We start from the raw sequence: 27,136 nt of genomic DNA, 5'->3' as shown, positions 1-27,136 counted from the left end.
CTATACTAATATTACAAACTATTCTCTCAACGTGAAGAATTAGTATACTGACATTACCAGCTATTCTCTTGATGTGATGTGTTACTATACTGACATTACAAGCTATTTTCTCGTTCTGAGGTGTTACTATACTGACATTACTGTCTATTCTCTCGTCGTGAAATGGGACTATACAAATATAACTAGCTATTTTCTCATCGTAAAGTGTCACTATGCTGATATTATTAGCTATTTTCTCGTCGTAAAGTATTACCATTCCAACATTACAAGCTATTCTCACGTCGTCAGGTGATACTATACTAACATTACTAGCTATTCTCTCGTCGTGAGGTGTCACTAAACTGACATTACTAGCTATTCTCTTTAGTGAGTATTAACATAGTGACATTACCAGCTGTTATCTCGTCGTGAGGTGCTACAATAATGACATTACTAGTTATTCTCATCTCGTGAAATGTTACTATAGTGACTTTAAAAGTTATTCTCTCGTCATCAGGTGTTTCTATACTGACATCACAAGCTATTTTCTCGTCATGAGATGTCACTATACTAACATTACCAGCTATTCTCTCAGGTGCGGTGGTAATATACTGACATTACTGGCAATTCTCAGGTTCTGAGGTGTTATTATAGTAAAATTACTAGCTATTCTCTCGTCATGAGGTGTTACTACATTGACATATCTAGCTATACTCTCGGTATGTTGTGTCACTATACTTACATTACCAGCTAATTTCTCGTCGTGAAGATTTAATATAGTGACATTACAAACTTTTCTCTCGTCGTGAGGTGCTATTATACTGAAATTACTAGCTATTCTCTCGTCGTGAAATGTTAATATAGTGACATTACTAGCTGTTCTCTAATCGTGAGGTGTTACAGTACTGACATTACTAGCTATTTTCTCGTCGAGAAGTGTTACTATACTTACATTACCAGCTATTCTGAAGATGTGAGGTGGTTCTAGAGTGACATTTCTAGCTATTCTCTCGTCGTGATTTGTTACTATACTGACATTACAAGCTATTTTCTCGTCGTGAGGTGATACTATACTCACATTACAAGCTATTCTCTTGTTGTGAGGTGTTACAATACTTACCTTTTTAGCTATTCTATCGTCGTGAAGTGTTTCTATACTAACATAATTAGCTATTCTTTAGTTTTGAGGTGTAACTATACTGACATTTTTAGCTATTCTTTCTTCGTTAAGTGTTACTATAATCACATTACTAGCTATTCTCTCGTCGTGAGGTGTTACAATACAGACATTAATAGACATTCTCTCGTCGTGAAGTGTTGCTTTAGAAATATTACTAATTATTCTCTCGTTATGAGGTGTTATTATACTGACATATAATATTCTCTCCTTCTGAGGTGTTACTATACTGACATTACTTGCTATTCTCTCGTAGTGACTTGTTACTATACAAACATTACTAGTTATTCTCTCGTCGTGAAATGTTACTATACTGACTTTACTAGCTATTCTCTCGTCATGAGGTTTTTCTATACTGACATTACAAGCTATTTTCTCGTAATGAGATGTTACTATACTACTTTACTAGCTATTCTCTCGTCGTAAAGTGTTAATTTAGTGATATTACTAGCTATTCTCTTGTCGTAAGGTGTTACTATACTGACATTACTAGTTATTCTCTCGTCGTGAAATGTTCCTATACAAACATTACTAATTATTCTCTCGTTATGAGGTGTTACTATACTAACATTAAGAGCTATTCTCTTGTTGTGAGATGTTACTAAACTGACATTACTAACTATTCTCTCGTAGTGAAATCAATTACTATACTGACTTTACTAGCTATTCATTTGTCATGAGATGTTACTATACTAAAATTACTACCTATTCTCTCGGGTGAGGTGTTACTATACTAACATTACTCGCTATTCTCTCGTCGTAAAATGTTAATATGGTGACATTACTAGCTATTCTCTCGTCGTGAAGTGGTACTATACTGACATTACTAGCTATTTTCTCGTCATGAGGTGTTAGTATACTGACATTAGTAGCTATTCTCTCGTCGTGAGGATTTACTATACTGACATTACTGGCCATTCTCTTAATGTGAGGTGTTACTACACTAATATTTCTTGGTATTCTGTTGTTTTGAGGTCTTACTATATTAACATTACAAGCCATTCTCTCGTCTTCCGGTGATACTATACTAATATTACAAGCTATTCTCTCATCGTGAGTTTTTACTATACTTGTATTACCAGCTATTCTGTTCTTGAGATGTGTTATTATACTGATATTACTAGCTATTCTCTTGTCGTGAAATATTACCATACTAACATTACAAGCTATTCTATCGTCCTGAGGTGTTACTATATTGATATTACTAGCTGTTCTATGGTCGTGAGGTGTTACTGTACTGACATTACAAGCTATTCTCTTTTTGTGAAATTATACTATACCAACATTACTATCTATTCTTTCGTAGTGAGGTGACACTAAACTTACAGTACTAACTATTCTCTCATAGTGAGCTATTACAGTACTGACGTTACTAGCTATTTTCTCGTCTTGAAGTGTTGCTATACTAACATTACCACCTATTCTGAAGTTGTGAGGTGTTACTGGAGTGACATTACTGGCAAATCTCTCGTTGTGATGTCTTTATATACTAACATTACTAGAAATTCTTTCGTACTGAGGTGTTACTATACTGATATTACTAGCTATTCTCTCGTCGTGAGATGTTACTCTATTGACATTACTAGCTATTCTCTTGTCGTAAGGTGTTACAATACTAAAATTACTTGTCATTCTCTGGTCGTGAAGTATTGATATACAAACATTACTAATTATTCTCTCGTTATCAGGTGTTACTATACTTACATTACTGGCTATTCTCTCGTTGTGAGGTGTTACTATACTAACATTACTAGCTATTCTCTCGTCGTGAGGTGTCACTAAACTGATATTACTAGCTATTCTCTTGTTGTGAGGAATTACTAATCTGACATTACTAACTATTTTCTCGCAGTTAGGTATTACAGTACTGACATTACTAGCTATTTTCTCGTCGTGAAGTGTTGCTATACTAACATGAATAGCTATTCTTTCGTTCTGAGGTGTTACTATACTGACATTACTAGCTATTCTTTTGTCGTGAGGTGTTACAATACTAAAATTACTTGTTATTCTCTCTTCGTGAGGTGTCACTAAACTGACATTACTAGCTATTCTCTTGTTGTGAGGTGTTACTAAACTATCATTACTAGCTATTCTATCGTCGAGAGGTGTCACTGAACTGACATTACCAGCTATTCTGTGTAATGTGAGGAGTTACTAAACTGACATTACTAACTATTTTCTCGCAGTGAGGTATTACAGTACTGACATTACTGGCTAATTTCTAGTCGTGAAGTGTTGCTATAGTAACATTATCAGTTATTCTGAAGTTGTGAGAGGGTACTAGACTGAAATTACTGGCTATTCTCTCGTTGTGAGGTCTTTCTATACTAACATTACTAGCAATTCTCTCGTCTTTAGGGTTCGATATATTGACATTACTAGCTATTCTCTTGTCGTGAAGTATTGCTATAGTGACATTACTGACTCTTCTCTCGTCGTGAGGTGTTTATATACTGACATTACTAGCTATTCTCTCGTCGTGAGGTTTTACTATATTGACATATCTAGCTATACTCTCGCTGTGAGGTGTTACTATACTTACATTACAAGCTATTTTCTCGTCGTGAGGTGTTACTATACTAACATTACTAGCTATTCTCTCGTCGTGATGTGTTGTTATACTGACATAACTAACTATTCTCTCATAGTGATGTATTACAGTACTGACATTATTACCTATTTTCTCATCGTGAAGTGTTGCCATACTAACATTACCAGCTATTCTGAAGTTGTGAGAGGGTGCTAGACTGAAATTACTGGCTATTATCTCGTTGTGAGGTCTTTCTATTCTAACATTACTAGCAATTTTATCGTCGTTAGGGGTTGATATACTGACATTACTATCCATTCTCTCGTCGTGAAATGTTACCATACTGACTTTACTAGCTATTCAGTCGCTATGAGGTGTTACTATACTGACATTAATAGCTAGTCTCTCGTTGTCACGTGTTACTATACTGACATTACTAGCTATTCTTTCGTAGTGAAGTGATACTATACTGACATTATTAGATATTCTATTGTTGTGAGATTATACTATACCAACATTACTATCTATTCTTTTGTCGTAAGGTGTTACTATACTGACATTACCAGCTATTCTTTCGTCGTGAAGTATTACTATGTTGACATTACTAGCTATTCTCTCGTTGTGGGGTTTTTCTATACTGACATCACTAGCATTCTCTTGTCGTAAGGTGTTACTATACTGACATTAGTATCTATTCTCTCGTCGTGAGGTGTTACAATACTAACATCAACAGCTATTCTTTCGAACTGAGGTGTTAATATACTGACATTACTAACTATTCTCTCGTAGTGAGGTGTTGTTACACTGACATTACTAGCTATTCTCGTCGGGAGGTGTAACTATACTGACATTACTAGTTATTCTCTTATAGTGAGGTGTTAATATATAACATTTCCAAATATTATCTCGTCGTTAGTTGTTTCTATACAAACATTACTAGATATTCTCTCGTCGTGAGTTGTTAGTATTCTGATATAACTAGATATTCTCTTCTTGTGAGGTGTTACTATATTAACTTTTCTAACTATTCTCTTGTCGTCAGGTGTTTCTTTACAAACATTACTAGCTGTTCTTTGGTCGTGAAGTGTTAATATCGTGACATTACTAGCTATTCTATCGTCGTGAAATGTTACTATACTAACATTACCAGCTTTTCTGAAGTTGTGAGGTGTTACTAGACTGAGATTACTGGATATTCTCTTAAGGTGAGGTGTTACTATACTAATATTTCTTGCTATTCTGTTGTTTTGAGGTCTTACTATACTAACATTACTAGCATTTCTCTCGTCGTAAGGTGTTACTATACTGACATTACAAGCTATTCTCTCGTCGTGAAATGTGACTATATGGACTTTACTAGCTATTCTCTCGTCGTGAGGTGTTACTATACCAACATTACTAGTTATTCTGTTGTTGTGAGGTGTTACTAAACTGACATTACTAGCTATTCTATCGTCGTGAGGTGTTACTATACCAACATTACTAGTTCTTCTCTTGTTGTGAGGTGTTACTATATTAACATTACTAGCTATTATATCCTCGTGAAGTGTTACTATACTGACATTACTAGCTCTTCTCTCGTCGTAAAGTGTTGCTATACTCACCTTACTACTTCTTCTTTCGTTTTCAGGTGTTACTATACAAACATTACTACCTATTCACTCGTCGTGAGGTGTTACTATACTTATATTACGAGATATTCTCTAATCGTGAAGTGTCACTGTACCAACATTACAAGCTATTACCTTGTCTAAAGGTGTCACTAAACTGACATTACTAGCTATTCTCTTGTTCTGAGATGTTACTAAACTGACATAACTAACTATTCTCTCGTAGTGAGGTATTACAGTACTGACATTACTAGCTATTTTCTCTTCGTCAATTGTTGCTATACTAACATTACCAGCTATTCTGAAGTTGTGAGGTGTTACAAGACTGACATTACTAGCTATTCTCTCGTCGTGAGATGTTACTATACCAACATTACTAGTTATTCTCTTGTTGTGAGGTGTTACTATATTATCATTACTAGCTATTATATCGTCGTAAGGTGTTACTATACTGACATTACTAGCTATTCTCTCGTTGTGAGATATTTCTATACTGACATCACTAGCATTCTCTTGTCGTGAGGTGTTACTATACTGACATTACTAGCTATTCTCTCGTAGAGACTTCTTACTATACCAACATTACTAGCTATTCTCTCGTTATAAGGTGTTACTATAGTGACATTACCAGCTATTCTCTCGCCGTGAAATATTACTATACTGACATTACAAGCTATTTTCTTGTCCCGAGGTGTTACTATACTGACATTACTGTCTATTCTCTCGTCGAGAAATATGACTATACAAATATAACTCACTATTTTCAGCTCGTAATGTGTTACTATACTGATATTACTCGCTATTCTCTCGTCGTGAAATATTACCATACTAACATTACAAGCTATTCTCTCGTCCTGAGGTGTTACTATATTGATATTACTGGCCATTCTCTGGTCATGAAGTGTTACTCTACTAACATTACCAGCTATTCTCTCGTCGTAAGGTGATAACATATTAACATTACTAGCTGTTCTATCGTCGTGAGGTGTTACTATACTGACATTACCAGCTATTCTCTTGTTGTGAGATTATACTATACCCACATTACTATATATTCTTTCGTTGTAAGGTGTTACTATACTGACATTACCAGCTATTCTTTCGCCGTGAAGTGTTACTATACTGACATCACTATCTATTCTCATGTCGTGAGGTGTTACAATACTGACATTACTAGCTATTCTCTCGTCGTGAGGTTTTGCTATACAAACATTACTAATTATTCTCTCGTTATCAGGTGTTACAATGCTGATATTACTGGCTATTCTCGCGTTGTGAGAGGTTACTATACTGACGTTACTAGCTAATCTTTCGTCGTGAGGTGTTACTATACTAACATATCTAGCTATATTCTCGGTGTGAGGTGTCACTACTCTAACATTACTATCTATTCTCTCGTCGTGAAGTGTTACTATACTGACAATACAAGCTCTTCTCTATTTTTGAGGTGTTACAATACTGACATTACTGGCTATTCTCTCGTAGTGACTTGATACTATACGAACATTACAAGCTATTCTCTTGCTTAAAGGTGTTACTATACTAACATTACAAGCTATTCTCTCGTCGTGAGGTGTTATTATATTAACATTTCTAACTGTTTTTCGTCGTCAGGTGTTTCTTTACAATTATTACTAGCTATTCTCTCGTAGTGAAGTGTTACTATTCTAACATTACCAGCTTTTCTGAAGTTGTGAGGTGTTACTAGACTGACATTACTGGCTATTCTTTCGTCGTGAGGTGTTACTATACACACATTACCAGCTATACTCTTCTGGTGAGTTGTTACTATACAAACATTACTAGCTATTCACTCGTCGTGAGGTGTTACTATACTTACATTACTAGGTATTCTCTTGTCGTAAAGTGTCACTGTACCAACATTACAAGCTATTACCTTGTCGAAAGGTGTCACTAAACTGACATTACTAGCTATTCTCTTATTGTGGGGTGTAACTAAACTGACATAACTAACTATTTTCTCGTAGTGAGGTATTATAGTACTGACAATACTAGCTATTTTCTCTTCGTGAAGTGTTGCTATACTAACATTACCAGCTATTCTGAAGTTGTGAGGTGTTACTAGTCTGACATTACTGGCTATTCTCTCGTTGTGAGGTCTTTCTATACTAACATTACTAGCAATTTTCTCGTCGTGAAGTGTTGTTATACTGACATTACTATATATTTTCTCGTCGTGAAGTTTTACTATACTGACATTACTAACTATTCACTCGCTATGAGGTATTACTTACTAACATTAATAGCTATTCTCTCGTCGTAAAGGGTTACTATAGTAACATTACAAGCTATTCTCTCGTGGCCACGTATTACTATAGGCACATTACTATCTATTCTCTCGTCGTGAGGTGATACTATATTGATATTACCAGATATTCTCTTGTTCTGAGATTATACTATACCAACATATCTATTCTTTTGACGTAAGGTTTCACTATACTGACATTACTAGCTATTCTCTAGTCGTGAGGTGTTACTATAGTAACATCAATAGCTATTGTTTCGTACTGAGGTGTTACTATACTGATATTACTAGCTATTCTCTCGTCGTGAAGTCTTACTATAGTGACATTACTGGCTCTTCTCTCGTGGTGAGGTGTTACTATACTGACATTTATAGATATTCTATCGTCGTGAGGTGTTATAATACTAAACACTAGTTATTCTCTCGTCGTGAAATGTTACTATACTGACATTACTAGCTCTTCTCTATTTGTGAGGTGTTACAATACTTACATTACAAACTATTCTCTTGTAGTGAGGTGTTACTATACTAACATTACTAGCTATTCTCTCTTCGTGAAGTGTCACTAAACTGACATTACTAGTTATTGTCTCTTTATGAGGTGTTACTATACTGACATTACTAGCTATTCTCTCGTTGTGAGGTGTTACTATACTGACATTACTAGCTATTCTCTCGTTGTGAGGTGTTACTATACCAACATTACTAGTTATTCTTTAGTTGTGAGGTGTTACTATATTAACATTAATAGCTATTATATCGTCGTGAAGTGTTACTATACTGACATTACTAGCAATTCTCTCGTCGTGAGGTGTTGTTATACTGACATTACTAGCTATTTCCTTGTCTTGAGGTGTTACTATATTGACCTCAATAGATATTCTCTTGTTGTGAGGTGTTACTATACTAACATTTCTAACTATTCTCTCGTCGTCAGGTGTTTTTATACAAACATTACTAGCTATTCTCTCGTCGTGAAGTGTTAATATAGTGACAATACTAGCTATTCTCTCGTTGTGAAGTGTTACTATACTAACATTACCAGTTTTTCTGAAGTTATGAGGTATTACTAGACTGACATTACTAGCTATTCTCTCGTCGTGAGATGTTACTATACCAACATTACTAGTTATTCTCTTGTTGTGAGGTGTTACTATATTATCATTACTAGCTATTATATCGTCGTAAGGTGTTACTATACTGACATTACTAGCTATTCTCTCGTTGTGAGATATTTCTATACTGACATCACTAGCATTCTCTTGTCGTGAGGTGTTACTATACTGACATTAGTATCTATTGTCTCATCGTGAGGTGTTACAATACTGACATTACTAGCTATTCTCTCGTAGTGACTTCTTACTATACCAACATTACTAGCTATTCTCTCGTTATAAGGTGTTACTATAGTGACATTACCAGCTATTCTCTCGTCGTGAAATATTACTATACTGACATTACAAGCTATTTTCTGGTCCCGAGGTGTTACTATACTGACATTACTGTCTATTCTCTGGTCATGAAGTGTTACTCTACTAACATTACCAGCTATTCTCTCGTCGTAAGGTGATAACATATTAACATTACTAGCTGTTCTATCGTCGTGAGGTGTTACTATACTGACATTACCAGCTATTCTCTTGTTGTCAGATTATACTATACCCACATTACTATATATTCTTTCGTTGTAAGGTGTTACTATACTGACATTACCAGCTATTCTTTCGCCGTGAAGTGTTACTATACTGACATTACCAGCTATTCTCTCGTTGTGAGGTATTTCTATACTGACATCACTATCTATTCTCATGTCGTGAGGTGTTACAATACTGACATTACTGGCTATTCTCTCGTTGTGAGGTCTTTCTATACTAACATTACTAGCAATTTTCTCGTCGTGAAGTTTTACTATACTGACATTACTAACTATTCACTCGCTATGAGGTATTACTTACTAACATTAATAGCTATTCTCTCGTCGTAAAGGGTTACTATAGTAACATTACAAGCTATTCTCTCGTGGCCACGTATTACTATAGTCACATTACTATCTATTCTCTCGTCGTGAGGTGATACTATATTGATATTACCAGATATTCTCTTGTTCTGAGATTATACTATACCAACATATCTATTCTTTTGACGTAAGGTTTCACTATACTGACATTACTAGCTATTCTCTAGTCGTGAGGTGTTACTATAGTAACATCAATAGCTATTGTTTCGTACTGAGGTGTTACTATACTGATATTACTAGCTATTCTCTCGTCGTGAAGTCTTACTGTAGTGACATTACTGGCTCTTCTCTCGTGGTGAGGTGTTACTATACTGACATTTATAGATATTCTATCGTCGTGAGGTGTTATAATACTAAACACTAGTTATTCTCTCGTCGTGAAATGTTACTATACTGACATTACTAGCTCTTCTCTATTTGTGAGGTGTTACAATACTTACATTACAAACTATTCTCTTGTAGTGAGGTGTTACTATACTAACATTAGTAGCTATTCTCTCTTCGTGAAGTGTCACTAAACTGACATTACTAGTTATTGTCTCTTTATGAGGTGTTACTATACTGACATTACTAGCTATTCTCTCGTTGTGAGGTGTTACTATACTGACATTACTAGCTATTCTCTCGTTGTGAGGTGTTACTATACCAACATTACTAGTTATTCTTTAGTTGTGAGGTGTTACTATATTAACATTAATAGCTATTATATCGTCGTGAAGTGTTACTATACTGACATTACTAGCAATTCTCTCGTCGTGAGGTGTTACTTTATTGACTTCATTAGATATTCTCTTGTTGTGAGGTGTTACTATACTAACATTTCTAACTATTCTCTCGTCGTCAGGTGTTTTTATACAAACATTACTAGCTATTCTCTCGTCGTGAAGTGTTAATATAGTGACAATACTAGCTATTCTCTCGTTGTGAAGTGTTACTATACTAACATTACCAGTTTTTCTGAAGTTATGAGGTATTACTAGACTGACATTACTAGCTATTCTCTCGTCGTGAGGTGTTACTATACCAACATTACTAGTTATTCTCTTGTTGTAAGGTGTTACTATATTATCCTTACTAGCTATTATATCGTCGTAAGGTGTTACTATACTGACATTACTAGCTATTCTCTCGTTGTGAGATATTTCTATACTGACATCACTAGCATTCTCTTGTCGTGAGGTGTTACTATACTGACATTAGTATCTATTGTCTCATCGTGAGGTGTTACAATACTGACATTACTAGCTATTCTCTCGTAGTGACTTCTTACTATACCAACATTACTAGCTATTCTCTCGTTATAAGGTGTTACTATAGTGACATTACCAGCTATTCTCTCGTCGTGAAATATTACTATACTGACATTACAAGCTATTTTCTGGTCCCGAGGTGTTACTATACTGACATTACTGTCTATTTTCTCGTCGAGAAATATGACTATACAAATATAACTCACTATTTTCAGCTCGTAATGTGTTACTATACTGATATTACTCGCTATTCTCTCGTCGTGAAATATTACCATACTAACATTACAAGCTATTCTCTCGTCCTGAGGTGTTACTATATTGATATTACTGGCCATTCTCTGATCATGAAGTGTTACTCTACTAACATTACCAGCTATTCTCTCGTCGTAAGGTGATAACATATTAACATTACTAGCTGTTCTATCGTCGTGAGGTGTTACTATACTGACATTACCAGCTATTCTCTTGTTGTCAGATTATACTATACCCACATTACTATATATTCTTTCGTCGTAAGGTGTTACTATACTGACATTACCAGCTATTCTCTCGTTGTGAGGTATTTCTATACTGACATCACTATCTATTCTCATGTCGTGAGGTGTTACAATACTGACATTACTAGCTATTCTCTATATTAACATTTCTAACTGTTTTCTCGTCGTCAGGTGTTTCTTTACAATTATTACTAGCTATTCTCTCGTAGTGAAGTGTTACTATTCTAACATTACCAGCTTTTCTGAAGTTGTGAGGTGTTACTAGACTGACATTAATGGCTATTCTCTCGTCGTGAAGTATTACCATACCAACATTACAAGCTATTCTCTCGTGCTGAGGTGTTACTATATTGATATTACTGGCTATTCTCTGGTCATGAAGTGTTACTATACTAATATAAGAAGCTATTTTCTCGTTGTTAATTGTTAATATAGTGACATTACTAGCTATTCTCTCATCTTAAGATGTTACTATACTGACATTACAAGCTATTCTCTCGTCTTGAAATGTGACTATACAAATATAACTAGCTATTTTTTCATCGTGATGTGTTGCTATACTAACACTACTAGTTATTCTTTTGTTGTGAGGTGTTACTATATTAATATTACTAGATATTCTCTCGTCGTGAAGTATTACCATACCAACATTACTAGCTATTCTCTCGTAGTGGCGTGTTACTATACTAACCTTACTAGCTCTTCTTTCGTTGTGATGTGTTACTATACAGACATTACCAGCTTTTCTTAAGTTGTGAGGTGTTACTAGACTGACATTACCAGCTGTTCTCTTGTTGTGATGTGTTACTATACTTACATTAAAAACAATTTTCTCGTCCCGAGGTGTTACTATACTGACATTACTGTCTATTCTCTCGTCGTGAAATGTGACGATACAAATATAACCAGCTATTTTCTCCTCGTGATATGTTACTATACTGATATTACTAGGTATTCTCTCGTCGTGAAGTATTATCATACTAACATTTTAAGCTATTCTCTCAACCTGAGGTGTTACTATATTGATATTACTGGCTATTCTCGGGTCATGAAGTGTTACTATACTAACATAACCAGCTATTCTCTCGTCGTGAGGTGTTACTATTCTGATATTACTAGCTATTCTCTTGTTGTGAGGTGTTACTATATTAACATTCCTAACTATTTTTTCGTCGTCAGGAGTTTCTATACAAACATTACTAGCTATTCTCTTGTAGTGAAGTAATAATATAGTGACATTACTAGCTATTCTCTCGTCGTGAAGTGTTACTATACTAACATTACCAGCTTTTCTTAAGTTGTGAGGTGTTACTAGACTGACATTACTGGGTATTCTCTCGTAGTGAGGTCTTTCTCTGCTAACATTACTAGCTATTCTCATGTCGTGAGGTGTTACTATACTGATATTACTAGCTCTTCTCTCGTCGTGAGGTGTTACTATACTGACATTACAAGCTGTTCTCTTGAAGTGAGATTATACTATACCAACATAACTATCTATTCTTTTGTCGTAAGGTGTTTCTATTGTGACATCACAAGCTATTCTCTTGTCTTGAGGTGTTACTATACTAGCATTACCAGATTTCTCTCGTCGTGAGCTGTTACTATAGTGACATTTTTAGCTATTCTCTCGTTGTGAGGTGTTACAATACTAACATTACTACCTATTCTTTCGTCGTGAAGTGTTGCTATAGGGACATTACTGGCTCTTCTCTCGTCTTGATGTGTTACAGTAGTGACATTACATGCTATTCTCTCGTCGTGAGGTGTTAGAATACAAACATTAATAATTTTTCTCTCGTATTCAGGTGTTACTATACTGACATTACTGGCTATTCTTTCGTTGTGAGGTGTTACTCTACTAACATTACAAGCTATTTTCTCGTCGTGAGGTGTTACTATACTAACATTACTAGCTATTCTCTCGTCGTGAGGTGTTACTAAACTGTCATTACTAGCTATTCTCTTGTTGTGAGGTGTTACTAAACTGACATTACTAACTATTATCTCGTAGTGAGGTGTTACAGTACTGACATTACTAGCTATTTTCTCGTCGTGAATTGTTGCTATACTAAAATAACCTGCTATTCTGATGTTGTGAGGTGTTACTAGACTGATATTACTGGCTATTCTTTCGTCGTGAGGCGTTACTATACTAACCTTACTAACTATTTTCTCGTCGTGATGTGTTAATGTACTTACATTACTAGCTATTCTCTGGTCGTGAGGTGTAACTATACTAACATTATTAGCTATTCTCTTGTTGTGAAGTGTTAATATAGTGACATTACTTGCTATTCTCTTGCTATCCCAGGACAGCGGTAAGTCTTGAGACTTACAACGCTAAAATCAGGGGTTCGATTTCCTTCTGTTAACACCACAGCAGGTAACTTATTGCTATAAGGAAACGCAGCAACACATTCGTTAAGCACATTTTGTTTCTCATTTTGTTGGATCGACATGTGACTAAAATGAATCATAATTACGTCAGATTTTTCCCCAAAGCTGCGTAAAACTGTATACAAATAGCAGTCCTTAATTTTGAAGTGGTTGATTAGAAAGAAAACAAATAATCAACAGCACCAACCACCAACAGTTGAGTTATCTAATCGAACAGTTGAATTTGGATAATATTATTATAAAAGATCTATGGTCTCTTACTGTGATCAACAGGTTGTTTTCGTTGGAACGGGACTCTTACCTTGACCTCTTGGTTTAAAAGTTTAGATATGGCGACCAACACGCCTCGAACAGGTAAACAATCATCTCAGCTGTGGTTCAAACATTTCTATACTTTACTTAAATAGCTTTTCTCTTCAGGAGGTTTAGGTTTGAATATTGAAATAAAAAATGTAAATTTTGTGAAAAAGCTAATTATTATATTTGCATAAATTAAAGAACAAAGAGCCGTGAAAGGAAGCCTGTGGCCAATTTCACTGCAGCCTTGCATAATATAGTACTAAAATTAATAGAAACAAACTAGTGATTGTAAAAACATTTTATAATGGCTTCTCTACTTGTTACATTGTCCCGGCATGGTCAGGTGGCTAAGGCACTCGACTCGTAATCCGAAGGACGCGGGTTCGAATCCCTGTCACCTCAAACATGCCTGCCCTTTCAGCCGTGGTAGCGTTATAATGTTACGGTCAATGGGTGGTGATGGTGTTACTATACTTGGCGGTGGTGGGCGGTGTGTAGTGATGACTAGCTGCCTTCCTTCTAGTCTTACACTGCTAAATTAGGGACGGCTAGCGCAGATAGTCCTCGAGTAGTTTTGCGTGAAATACAAACCCAACTTGTTTCATTTTCGAGACTAAATAATGTTTTTATATCCCACGAAGATCATGCTAAGTTTTCGCACGGAAAAAGGTGTACACTTTTTTTAAAAAATTCAAAACGTTACTCCATTCTATATAAAATAACATTGTTTGTACAACGTTGATATCTGTCTGAAAAAATATTGTACATACTTTGAACATCAATTTAAAATCTCTACACAAGTAATTTGTGGTAAGGTAAACTGATACAGAACCAAGAGGAAGGAGCTAGTTGTGACAAACAAGTAGAATACTGATGATACATAATTGTTGAAAACAAAAGCTGGTTCGATACCGATAACTTCTGTAGAAGACAAGTTTAATTATGGATTAATTAATTGTTAATTAGCAACATGACAGGGTCATCACACGTGTTCTTATCGAGTGAAATGGGAAACTAAACTAATTTAGAGTTAACCTGTTATAACAATAATCTTTAACCTACCCTATTGATTAAGTAACCAAATCATCTCTTTCAAATAAGTCAAAGAAACCTGCGAGATGGCAGTTTCGTTCGAGCTTAATCTGTGAAAATGTAACACAGATAACATGTCAAAGGTTCTCAGTGGAGACCTGTTCCCCTTTACATGTACCTTTTTTAATATTCAGAATAATACTATAGCCTTAGGGTCAATCTACTTTATGTTTAGTTTTCCTTTTTTTAAATTATAATTAATTTATTAATCCAATAATTATATTAGATACAAAGGATATCATTATATCTTTCCAAACATTAAAATCACTGCAGGTTCATTATATATATTGTATTACATCTTTATAGCATCATTGTAACACTGCAGATTGATCGTCTACATGTAAAAAAAGTAAAAATCTCTATTTTTGTTTGCTTGCTTGTTTGTTCACTGCGCAGGCCACACTTCTCTTACGTGAAAGAGCGCAGAACGATAATATTTTCATCTATATACGCGTCTATTGTTTGCTAACAGATTCGGTAATATCTCCAGAACCATGTTTTAATGTGGCATAGTTCAGATAAAACTTTTTAAATACAAAATTAGTTGCACATTCGAACGTAAGGACTCAAAGATATGCTGGTGTGATTTTTTTTTCTCAATGAACAATGGTTCAAAGAAAATACAGTCTTATAAAAACGTATAATATTGCAATATATTTGTAGAAATTGAAAAGTAGCCTAGACACGAGACAAACGGTGGAATCAATACAACTTATCTGGATCATTTTTAAACAGGTCAGTCTTTCCGATGAGCGTGCGGTATTTATGCGTGGAGTAAATCCATCAACAGATGGACTTTTTCGTTGTGAAGTTTCAGCCGATGCTCCGTCATTTCAGACAGTGTCAGCGCAAAAATATATGATAGTGAAAGGTAAGATAATAATATATGTAATATCTGATACTCCATTAGCGTAATATGAGTTGAACGAGTAGCCCTAAAGTCGTATTCTGTGCTACTTTCTGTCACAAAATAAAGATGAAGGAATAACTGATATAATGCAGAATATACAATACTAACAAACAATGTACTAGATTAACAACAATCATTTGATTCGATTTTTCAGAATAAACCACTCTTCTTTCAGGGAGTAACTGATTAACTTCTTAGTTTGTTTTCCAGTTTGTGGTTTGCATTTCGCCAGAATATTTGAAAATACAAAGAAAGACAAACCAACAGAATAACTAGTTTCACAAATCAGAAAGACAAACCAACAGAATAACTAGTTTTACAAATTAGAAAGAGAAGCCAACAGAATAACTAGATTTACAAATCAGAAAGACAAACCAACAGAATAACTGGATTTACAAATCAGAAAGACAAACCAACAGAATAATTAGTTTTACAAATTAGAAAGACAAGCCAACATAATAACCAGATTTACAAATCAGAAAGACAACCCAACAGAAGAACTAGATTTACAAATCAGAAAGACATCACAGCAGGGTAACTAGATTTGCAAGTTAGGAAAACATCACAACAGGGTAACTAGATATGCAACTTAGTAAGACAACCAAAAAAAATAACTGGATTTATAAGCTAGGAAGACATTACAACAGGATAACTAGATATGCAAGTTAGAAAGACATCACAAAAGGGTAACTGGATATGCAAGTTGGTAAGACAACCTCAAAGAATAAATAGATTTACAAGTTAGGAAGACAACACAATAGAATAGATACATTTACAAGACCGACTAAACACATTTTGAATTTTTTGCGATATGTAAAAGTCTGAATGCTTACAAACAGTAAAGACTAAAGTGGTATTAACCATGAAGACATTTTAGTTTGTAATATTTTATGTTCACCCTTGGTTCTAGCTTAGAATCACTGAAATTAGTATAGATAATTATAATCAAGTTTCATGGTTAATTTGTAACTATAAAATATTTGTATTACTCAAAAGAGGTTATGATTTAGATATGTATCCCCAAATACACCAGATGAAATATTTAATAGTTTAATAATTTCTCAAGTAAATATAAAACTAAGAGAACGTAAAAAATTAAAACTAAATATTAAACTAAGACCAAGTATTACTAAACCTAAATATAAAACTAAGAGTAAGTACAAAACTAAAACTAAATATAAAACTAAGAGTAAGTACAAACCGTAAACTAAATATAAAACTAAGAGTAAGCAAAAAACTAAAACTAAATATAAAACTAAGAGTAAGCAAAAAACTAAAACTAAATATAAAACTAAGAGTAAGTACAAACCGTAAACTAAATATAAAACTAAGAGTAAGCAAAAAACTAAAACTAAATATAAAACTAAGAGTAAGTACAAACCGTAAACTAAATATAAAACTAAGAGTAAGTTCAAAACGTGAACTAAATATAAAACTAATAGTAAGTAGAAAACGTAAACTAAATATAAAACTAAGAGTAAACACAAAACGTGAACTAAATATAAAATTAAACTAATGAGGGTTGAAATTAGCAGAATGTGACTTTTACGAGGCAGATATTTAGTTTTTGTTTTTCTATTGAAATGTATTATAAAATACAAGTGTGGTTAAGTAGTTCTTGATGACCAGAAACCCACTTGAAATAAAAATGTGTCTCAGAACGGCTGGCATGGATATTAACACTATTATTGATAAGGGGAGAACAACGTTACGAACTTCCTAGGTCATCTTTAGGTTAACAAAGAAAGTGTTTGCAACTGACCGTTGCCGGGCGCACGTCTAAAGGACGAAAGTATAAACGGGTAAAGTATTGTAGAGGGCGTTGCAGGTGTATGTTAGATTATTAATTACTATAGGTATAAAGGTCGTCCTTTATATTGGTTTAATTTTGGTTTTAGTTGCTGTATAAGTAAGGCTTCTTTGATTTCGCGTTTGTTTATATTTGTTTCCCTATTTAGTATCGGGGTGTTTTCTATGGTTATGTTGTGTTTATTTGATATGCAGTGTTCAAAAACGTGTGAAGGTGTTTTTTGTGTTCTTTCAATCTATTTTCTATTTTCCTGCTTGTTTCCCAATATAGAAGTCGCGGCAGTTGTTGTATTGTATTTTATAAATTATGTTGGTGTTGTGTTTGTCAGTCTAGTTTTTACATAGTATGGACTTCAGTTTTGTACGTGGTTTTTGAATAAATTTGGTGTTTACTGGAATGTTGTGTTTTGTTTTAAGTTTTCCCAAATATTGGTTATTTTTTCACTGATGTCAGGAACATGTGGTATGCAGCAGTATTAGGTTTTGTAGTTTGTTGTATCTTGGGATTTACCGTTGTTGTTTATTTGTTTTTGTTCTAGGTGTGTGTGTATAATTTTTTTTCACGGTTTTTTTAGGAAATTTGTTGATGTTGATGAAGTGTTGTTTTATTTTGTTTACTTCATCGTTAATTTTATCAGGTGAACATAGTGTTGTGGCTGTGTTTATTTGGTTTATTGATATGTTAAGTTTTTGTTTTGTTTCGTGTACTAAGTCACTGTTGGATTAAGATCTACAGGACTGATGAATAATCTTTGATTTCACTTGTTAACTGATGTTATATAATAATCATAAGGCCCGGCATGGTCAGATGTTATATTATAATCATAAGGCCCGGCATGGTCAGATGTTATATTATAATCATAAGGCCCGGCATGGTCAGATGTCATATTATAATCATAAGGCCCGGCATGGTCAGATGTTATATAATAATCATAAGGCCCGGAATGGTCAAGTGTCTTAAGGCGTTCGACTCGTAATCCGACGGTCGCAGGTTCAAATCCCGGTCGCACCAAACATGCTCGTCGTGGGGGCGTTATAATATGACGGTCAATCCCACTGTTCGTTGGTAATAGAGTAGCCCAAGAGTTGGCGATGGGTGGTGATGACTAGCTGCCTTTCCTCTAGTCTTACACTGCTAAATTAGGGACGGCTGGCGCAGATAGCTCTCGAGTAGCGACATTCAAAAACGAACAAACAAAAACATCTACAGAACACACACTTAGTATTTTCAACCACGTTAATTCTTTACGTCTAAACTCTTCAGTTCACCTGTGAACAGGAAAAAAACTGACCAAATAGCGTTTATTAACCTCAAGATCACTAGACATCCACAGAAAAACCACACATACTGAATTATACATTCGCTAAAACTCAGCACTGTATTAAAAACATTATGTTAAAAAACAAGTATTTAAGAATAGAACGGCCTCGACAAGAGGTAATTTTGATATTGGTCTGTGTAATGTAAGCCATTTTATGTCTTATTCTCATCCATTAAAAATTAAAGAGGTCAAACATTCTTCCAGCCAAGGAATGCATACACAAGGACTGAATGGTCAACCGTCTATTTAATGTGTACGTAAGAACTGTATGTATCATTGTGACAATTCTTTTCAAACATCCACATATTTAGGTTCGGACAGAAGATTCTCACAAAATACATATTCCTCATCTGAAAAAATATAATAATTTAGTCCATACAATAAACCTGCTGTTTCACTTAACTGTCGTTAAAATGTATCTTTTCACTAACTTATTATTAACCAAAGACAAAAGGCGTATCGAAGCCATAACTTGTAAAATGCCAGCCTTTTAATATTGGGTTTCTACTAACAGAGAGATTCTAATTCTACACGAACACACAATAGTCAGGTCACAAAATGCACCACGCGTGGTTTATTTTTTTTTGTATAAATTGACCATTTCGATGGTGCGGGTCGTATTATATTGACTTGTTTATGTCTTTAGGCCCAAGTAGTTGATATTAACAAATGAAGAAAAAAACGTTTTCAAGTACGTGGTTTGAAATTACGTACGTTAAGTAATCGATACCAACGTTCATTTAAAAACTGTCCATTTCCAGTCCATTATATCCAGAAGATTACCTTGTAAGTTTGAACTATAGTCTCTTTATGTATTTGCCAACGTTCTATATAAAATCATGCTTCAGTTTCAAATAAAGAACAAACTGTATTTAAGAATTGTTTTACTCTATATTACTGGAACTTTTTCAAAACGTTCTTAATATGATAGAAATGTCTTCCAAACTTACCCCATATCATTTAGACTTCTTCCATACTAATAAAACATTTTCAAACTTTGTCACAAATCACATTTACATTCTGTTCGCACGTTATTATGATATTTGTTATTTCCTGTATCTATATTAATATAATAGTACTCTCTGTTGTATGTCCACCTCACTATTTATCTATGTTAATATAATAGTATTGTCTGTTGTGTGTCCACCTCACTATTTATCTATATTAATATAATAGTACTCTCTGTTGTATGTCCACCTCACTCTTTATCTATGTTAATATAATTGTACTCTCTGTTGTATGGCCACCTCACTATTTATCTATGTTAATATAATAGTACTCTCTGTTGTATGTCAACCTCACTCTTTATCTATATTAATATAATAGTACTCTCTGTTGTATGTCCACGTAACTACTTCTCAGGGTATGGATGAATCTTCATCAATTTTGATATGGTGGTTTAAAGGATCCACGTGGAAATACCTATATTTTTACAGTTTTTATGTGCATTTCTACTTTCTACTTTACCATATCTAAGCGGAACGTTACTAAATTTGATATGGAGATACAATGGGCTCATAAGAAAATAAGTACAAATTTTCAATTTTGTATTTTACAGTTTTTATGGGCGTTTTTTACCACTACTACTTCGCCCATGATGGATCTTCACCAAATTTATCATGAAGGTTTGTTGAGTCCATGAAAGATAATTCAAATTTGCAGTTTCATATTTTGTGTTTTGCAGTTTGATGTACTTTATCTTTTTCACAATAACATATAAGCGAAGCAAATTTTCATGACCTAAGATAAACTTTTATTAACCCTAAATTTACATAACTTCCGTACAAGAGACGGGTGCACCATCTAGCGGTAAAGAAGGTGACAAACACCCACGTAAAGAAGCACGCTGTATATCAAACAAGGAGCTACAAGTGTTGTTCCCATATAAGAGATCGAATCCCATATTTTTGCAGTATAAGCCCTCAACATTAACACCTAAACACTGGCAAAGAATTTCTTTGTTGTTTTTTTTTAATTTCGAACAAAGATACACAAGAGATATCTGCGTTAGCAGTCCCTATTTTAACTCAACGTAAGACTACAGGGAAGGCAGCTAGTCATCACCACTCACGCCAAATCTTGGGCTACTCTTTTACCAACGAATAGTGGGATTAACCCGTAACTTTATAACGCTCCCACAGCTGAAAGGATGAGCATGTTTGGGATGACGAGGATTCGAACCTGCGACCCTCAGATTGCGAGTCGAGTGATTAACCTGGTCATGCGAGGACTCCGGCAGTGGGTGATCGACTTTATCACAAGACATTTATTCTTACAGTGGACGGCATAGTTAAGTGGTTAGGGCGCTCGAATCGTAATTTGAGGGTTGTCGGTACGAATCCCTGTCACACTAAAGATGTTCGCTCTTGCAGCCGTTGGGATGTTATGATGTGACGGTTAAGCACGCTATTCATTGGTAAAAGAATAGCCCAAGAGTTGATGGTGGGTGGTAACGACTAGCTGCTTTCCCTCTAGTCTTGCAACGCTGAAGTAAAGACGGATAGCGCAGATAATTTTTGTGTAGCTTTGCACTAAATTTAAAAAAACAAATAAACAAACTTATAATGAATAGCTACTGCCTATTACATTACGTTTATAAAATGCCTTTATTAACATAAAAAATATATTATAAAACTACTAATTAAAAGTCTTACCGTGACATTTTACAAAACTGATACATTATTATATATTACTTTCATCAGAAATTATTTTCAGAGATATAAACTCTTTTATTGAATGTTATTAAAACTTTAAAGACTTGCGTGTTTTATTACCTGAAACTAGCTCAACGCACACCTTGTTTTAAATATATATATAGTTCATCTAAATAAATATTGATTTAAAATTAAGATTTAATGGCATTTTCTGCCTGAATATTGGTTATCGAAAACCGCTAACGCGCACGCAAGCCTAGAAATGTTAGCGAAGTTTCGCTAGAAACGTAATGATTTTGTTACGCTGTGCAGATTTGAAAACGCAGTGGTCCAGTTTACAGGAAACCATGCCAATAAAGCAAGAAATGAAGTTTTATGACTTCTTGACTGTTAATAACATTATTACAAACCACCAGCAATATTTTTGACTCACTGGATTCGTTGAGTCAATACTATGAAGGTCTGGGTCGGTCTTCTTTGAAATCATGAAGAGATACGCGCCACAAATTGTGAGATAAAAAGTAGTTGAAAAACAAAAACTGAAAATAATTAAAACAAATAATTCTTATTTTTAAATTATATTTATTTCAGAAAAGAAATTCCTGGAATTTTAAATACCAACTAATCAACTGTTACTCTTACAGTTAAGTTACTGGCTTCTAATAACTTGTAGAAGCATCGATTTGTTTTTGTTCAAAGCTATTTTTAAAGTAATTTGATGTTTAGTGCTATAATATTGTTTGATGTTTGATCTACAAGTTTGTAGTGGCCCGGCATGGTCAAGCGTGTTAAGGCATTCGACTCGTAATCCGAGGGTCGCGGGTTCGAATCCCGGTCGCACCAAACATGTTCGCCCTCCAAGCCATGGAGGCGTTATAATGTGATGGTCAATCCCACTGTTCGTTGGTAAATGAGTAGCCCAAGAGTTGGCGGTGGGCGTTGATGACTAGCTGCCTTCCCTCTGGTCTTACACTGCTAAATTATGGACGTCTAACGCAGATATCCCTCGAGTAGCTTTGAGCGAAATTCTAAACAAACAAACAAGTTTGTAGATGTTTTGACAAGTCTGTAGATGGTTTGATATTAAGTGTTCCAAATTTATAATAGGTTTAAAGCATGGTTTGATGTCTTTCACTATAAGCTTTTTTAGGTGGTTTGATGTCTTTCACTATAAGCTTTCTTAGGTGGTTTGACGTTTCATCTACAAATTAGGAGTTTTTTGATTTTTAATATTACAAGCTTATATGTGGTTTGATGTTTTATAATAGAAACTTGTAGGTGGTTTAGTGTTTAGTCTACTAGTTTTTGGTGGGTGGGCGTTTAATATTACAAGTTGTAGGTGATTTGTTGTTTAATCCATTTGTAAGCTTACTTCACACGTTTGTAGATGGTTTGGTGTTTAGTATACACGCTTGTAGGTGGTTTGGTGTTTAGTATACACGCTTGCAGGTGGTTTGGTGTTTAGTATACACGTTTATATGTGATTTAGTGTTTAGTATACACGTTTGTAGGTGGTTTGGTGTTTAGTATACACGCTTGTAGGTGGTTTGGTGTTTAGTATACACGTTTGTAGGTGGTTTGGTGTTTAGTATACACGCTTGTAGGTGGTTTGGTGTTTAGTATACACGTTTATATGTGATTTGGTGTTTAGTATACACGCTTGTAGGTGGTTTGGTGTTTAGTATACACGCTTGTAGGTGGTTTGGTGTTTAGTATACACGTTTATATGTGATTTGGTGTTTAGTATACACGTTTGTAGGTGGTTTGGTGTTTAGTATACACGCTTGTAGGTGGTTTGGTGTTTAGTATACACGTTTGTAGGTGGTTTGGTGTTTAGTATACACGTTTATATGTGATTTGGTGTTTAGTATACACGTTTGTAGGTGGTTTGGTGTTTAATATACACATTTGTAGGTGGCTTGGTGCTCAATATTAGACTTCTTGATGAAATTTATTGTAATTACTGAACATGAAATGTACACCTCAGATCAAAACCGAGCTCTCATTCGACACATGAATATTTTAATCACGTTTTTATTCTATAAATTTGTATAAAATCTGATTTCTTTTCCAAGTTCGTCAACAAAAATATCACAGATGACAGTGCTGTTCATAATATTAATAACACTGATGTTGTTTTTTCTATAACTTTAAGGTTACAACATCTGGCTTTTTTCATTTCGATTAATACCACCAGAGCAGCTATAGTTTTAATCGAAATATTAATTAGCTCGGGATTGTTTCAATAAATACTCATTTTAACTTGAAGTATCTGACTTATCTTGCCCTGACATCGCCAAATGATCAGCTCGCTAAACTATGTATTAATGAGCGTACGGATCACGTCCCTTGCCAAAATACAGCACTTCGCACTTTTATCTTTGGTACGTTATGAGTATGCAAATTGGATTAGAGTAACCCAAGAGTTGGCGGTGGGTGATTTAGACTAGCTTCCTTCCATTTAATCAGTTCTTCGCACTATGGTCCGTAAGTAAGATATGAGTGATGGTAAAATATACAAACTTGATTATAGTGCCAAAAGTGTTGGCGGTGGGTGATTCAGACAAGCTTCCTTTCCTTTAATATCTGAAACAAACACAAAAACATGCTTTCTTCTAATTGCTTATTTAAACGTAACATCTTTTCCGGGATTTCTTCCTTAGTATTTTTGTAAACAAAACTCTTGAGGTCTTTCTTACTCTGCAGTGTAATATAGAGGATACTAGATTATAGTATTATGCATTATGACAAGTCATCAAGTGATATTTTTAGTCTTCATTGATGACAAAGTGAATGGTATAAGGGCAGTAAACCTAAGGCTAGTAAAACTTCAACAGTTAACAGCCTTAGTTGACATGATGTGATTTTTCTACTTACATTATTGAAATAATGTCAAAACGTATTTTATTGTTGCTATATAAGTATTTCAAAACCTTTCTTGTGGTTTTAAGTCTGTCTATATATGTATCATTGTTACCATACTATAACTTGTCAATATAGATTTATCAAACCATCATGTCTGGTTCATTTTTTCCAAAAGCAAAAAGATACTTCAAAAGACGAATCAAACATTTGTGGTTAATTTATGGCAAATAATTGAATTTGGTCAATTTTAGGATGCGGAATCGAAACGTTTCTCTTGTCTGCCAGTTGTTTCTTCACCCACAAAAGTAGAAAACCGAAATGGCCACCGTTTACCTCTGAATCTAATTACATATCTCATAACACATAGAATTAAATTTTCTTTCTGATGAAGATGAAGATAATACATACTGATGTAAGTAACAGAACTGATCCTTATCCTGATGAAGATAATACATACTGATGTAAGTAACAGAACTGATCCTTATCCTGATGAAGATAATACATACTGATGTAAGTAACAGAACTGATCCTTATCCTGATGAAGATAATACATACTGATGTAAGTAACAGAACTGATACTTATCCTGATGAAGATAATACATACTGATGTAAGTAACAGAACTGATGCTTATCCTGATGAAGATAATACATACTTACGTAAGTAACGGAACTGATACTCATCCTGATGAAGATAATACATACTTACGTAAGTTACGGAACTGATACTTATCCTGATGAAGATAATACATACTGATGTAAGTAACAGAACTGATACTTATCCTGATGAAGATAATACATACTGATGTAAGTAACAGAACTGATACTTATCCTGATGAAAATAATACATACTGATGTAAGTAACAGAACTGATACTTATCCTGATGAAGATAATACATACTGATGTAAGTACAGAACTGATCCTTATCCTGATGAAGATAATACATTCCGATGAAAGCAACAGAACTGATACTTATCCTGATGAAGATAATACATACTGATGTAAGTAACAGAACTGATCTTTATCCTGATGAAGATAATACATACTGATGTAAGCAACAGAACTGATACTTATCCTGATGAAGATAATACATACTGATGTAAGTAACAGAACTGATCTTTATCCTGATGAAGATAATACATACTGATGTAAGTAACAGAACTGATCCTTATCCTGATGAAGATAATACATACTGATGTAAGCAACAGAACTGATTCTTCTCCTGATGAAGACGGAGATAATACATACCGATCTTTAATCCATAAAGATATGTTATCGAATTCACAAAATAACTTCGAACACATAAAATCAAAAGTTTGTTTTGCTACCACAGAGTATACAGAGAAGCAAAATATATAAAAATATCTTGTTTTGTATACATTCATTGAAACTTAAATCAAAACTACATACATATTTGCTGCCAAATACGAGTTGAATTAGCAGCCATTGGTTCAGAGCACATATGGTTTAGAGTACACTTAAGTATTCTTTTGTGTATAAAATAAATTAGTTTGGGGTAATTTTTATTTTGTTTTATTGTGGTTTTTCCAATAATACTTAATAAATATTTCACTTTTGATCTTTTCTTTTATATACATAGCAAACTCTCGAGCGAGTGGCAAACGACAATCCAGTGCCACGCTCTTCTTGTTGTCCATCATGTGGCAGTTGTTAGAACTACGAAACGTGTGTGTTCTGCTGACTTCTTCTCCTTGGTATCTCAAGAGCTGTTGTGTTTCCTAAGTCACTATCATCCAGTCCCTAAGAAGTAAGAGTTTGTGGACTCTGTGTTATCACATGGATTTATAATGCTTGAAAAATACCAATTGATTTATTTATCCGTGTGGATGTTTATGAATGCGTGGCTCACATTCTTAAAGGACTCATGAGGCCAAAGCAGATAGTTAGTTGTTCATTTCACCGGAATCCAAGAGAGAAGCTGAAAAAAAATGAACAACAAACGTAAGAGACGAATAAAATCTATGTTGGATTTTCATTTTAAGTTGAAATTGAAATGCCAGAAATAATGCTCTTTAAACCGACGAGTGAATGAAAGGCTTACGTGTTTCTTGCTGTATAACTTCTTTATCGATTGTAAGTTTAGGATGTTTGTTTAAGAATTAAATCATTATGAAAACTTGTTCTGTTTTCGTGTATTTAGTGAACTTTCTCACATGATATATTTGTATAAAAGCTTACAATTGAAACCACATTGGAAACTGGAACACAAAAGGGAAACATGCCAGCTTTGAAATCGATTTTGTGTATTTCATGGACATTGATCTACTGAATAATCATTACCCATGTTCTTTTATCCGGTTCACCGACTTGCACGCTTCACAGAAGATCAGGGTTCGAACTCTAGGGAAATAGGCGTTATTTACTTTCATATTTTTATTTAGTTTGTAGTAATAGGAAAAACAAAAAAAAACTTCGCAAGATATTCCCGTGATGTCT

General features: G+C 34.4%; 1 protein-coding gene across 1 annotated transcript in view; it reads left to right on the top strand.

Moving 5' to 3' along the window:
• The window catches only part of LOC143251222 (uncharacterized), an 83,093-nt gene extending 56,270 nt beyond the window's left edge, over positions 1-26,823 (top strand). Inside the window, exons 3-4 of the mRNA XM_076502667.1 lie at positions 15,857-15,992; positions 26,280-26,823. Coding sequence (XP_076358782.1) covers positions 15,857-15,992; positions 26,280-26,422 — 279 coding nt within the window. The 3' untranslated portion in view covers positions 26,423-26,823. The remainder of the gene's footprint in view (positions 1-15,856; positions 15,993-26,279) is intronic.
• Positions 26,824-27,136: the final 313 nt, after the last annotated feature.

This window comes from Tachypleus tridentatus, chromosome 5 (genome assembly GCF_004210375.1).
Source record: "Tachypleus tridentatus isolate NWPU-2018 chromosome 5, ASM421037v1, whole genome shotgun sequence".
NCBI lineage: Eukaryota > Metazoa > Arthropoda > Merostomata > Xiphosura > Limulidae > Tachypleus > Tachypleus tridentatus.
This window is presented reverse-complemented; position numbering and strand designations above follow the sequence as displayed.